Raw genomic sequence first — 2,005 nt, 5'->3', positions numbered from 1 at the left:
ATGATCATTTTGCTTACATTGTACATAAGGAATAGGCAGCTCCTTACTCTTCTTTAACACACTAGTAGCAGCTAGAGGGCCAAAAGTGTCCTGCCTCGCAAGACTGATGAGTCAAATGGGCTACACGGAGAACTACAGAACTAGCTGGTGTTAGAGTAACCAAAACCATACCAGATACTTAATCTACAAGCTGTCATTACATCATATGAAACAAAGAATAGCCTCCACCCCCCCCCCAAAAAAAAATAGTGAATATGTTAAAACAGTGCATGCACTGAACATTAGTCTACTTCAAAGTTTATCGAGAAATGTGGACAAAGGTAAAGCTGAAAGAATATCAGCTATGTTAAAGATGAACTTCCCAAAATGTAATCTCACGTTCTTTCCCCATGTTTCAACGATTAATACAAATTACATTCTTTAACCATTTCTCACATATAAAATGTACAACAGCGCAACAGGAAGAAGAATGCATTCATATAATTGTCACATTAGAAGTCTTAGCATTTTCTTCTGGACAGTGGTTACTGGTCAGTTCTTTAATAAACTGTTCAAGTGCTGCAAAATAGCCTTGACATTGCCATGTATCATTGTGTGTCCCGTCTGGAAATATTGCCAATCTTTTAGTCCGGGACGGAGATAGTTCATAGAGTTGCTTCATCATGAATGGTGGAATTAATTGGTCTGACAACCCAGAGATGAACAAGGAAGGCATTCGACATTGGGCAATTTTCCTGTAAGACAAGAACTTGTTTTTGTAGCACCATAGAGGAAGATATCGCATTGGAAGGAAGGAAAACAGGGTACTAGCCATATGAGGAATGCTAAGAAAAGTGTTTTCCAGCATTAGAGCTGCAATCCTGTGTGCGTTTTCTGACGCTAGGTGGACAGCCACTGCTCCACCCAAAGAGCGTCCAAACAATATAATCTTTGTTTTATCTATGTCGGGCCTAGTCATAACATAATCGAGCACGGCTTCCGAGTCTAGATACAGGCCTTCTTCACTAGGGTTCCCGTCACTTTTTCCATATCCTCTATAATCAACTAAAAGCAAGTTTACTTTTAGGTGGACCAGCATCAGCAAAGCGTTCGGTAGCCTATGACCAATATTTCCTGCATTACCATGAAAATAAATAATGGTGGGTGAAAAGTTTGCATTGTCTCCAGTGTATCGCAGCAGTATGAGGTTAAGAAGTACTCCATCTTTTGTTTTAATAAATATATTTTCATGTGGAATTCCTGTTGGCATTGGAACATAAAGTCGCGAGGAAGAAGGCTGGTCAGGAAAATAGAGCAACACATCCTGAAATTTAAATAGTATTCCGGCTATGGATACGAAGATTAACAAAAGCAGAATTACACCGCCATACATATTGAAGGTCAGAATTAAAGGCAAGAGAGATATTCGACACAGTGCCCAAGACCAGGAAGCCAACGCCAACAACCACCTCTCTGCAAAAGCCCAGAATACCCAGTGCTTTTCCATTATGGCTGTTTGTTTTCAGTCTTCAAATAGTGCCCTGAAAAACAGCAAACATAACATTTACAGCACTTCATTAATTAGTACAGTTTTCGATAATCAACAGGTATTTATGTTAAAGGTTTTTTTTTTTCTAAACTTGCTTTTGGGTTGGTCTTTAAGTATATGGTAGGGGAAACGTTTAGTACTCACATGTACAAATGAAATGCACATTAGTCTGGTGATAATCCTGCCTGCCACATCCAATGCCACCTTTAACAGTGGATGCAATAATCAGCAAACTTCAGCAAGGACTTACAACTACAGAGTTTCCCTGACAAGTTCTTGGCATAATTAGTTTAAAATCCAGCACCTCTTTAAGAAACGTTAATAAAGCTGAATGACAATGAACTTGTGGAGCCCTACCTAGAAGGTTCGTGAGAGTGCAGCTGATACCTACTTGACCTGAACCCCAACAGCATTTTTATCATGAGGTATTAACTAAGTCCATGTAGGGAGATTCATCAGAAGCCTTCTATGAATAAG

General features: G+C 39.4%; 1 protein-coding gene across 1 annotated transcript; it reads right to left on the bottom strand.

Moving 5' to 3' along the window:
• Positions 1–475: 475 nt before the first annotated feature.
• Positions 476–1,486, bottom strand: LOC149299943 (protein ABHD13). Its single transcript, XM_089485954.1, has one exon. It carries the CDS (start codon positions 1,484–1,486, stop codon positions 476–478), a length of 1,011 nt encoding a protein of 336 aa, XP_089342080.1.
• Positions 1,487–2,005: the final 519 nt, after the last annotated feature.

This window comes from Sceloporus occidentalis, unplaced genomic scaffold (assembly GCF_023333645.1).
Source record: "Sceloporus occidentalis isolate IW3139 unplaced genomic scaffold, rSceOcc1.0.p SCAF_27, whole genome shotgun sequence".
Lineage (NCBI taxonomy): Eukaryota > Metazoa > Chordata > Lepidosauria > Squamata > Phrynosomatidae > Sceloporus > Sceloporus occidentalis.
Note: the sequence above shows the minus strand (reverse complement) of the source record. Positions and strands in the feature narration are given on the sequence as shown.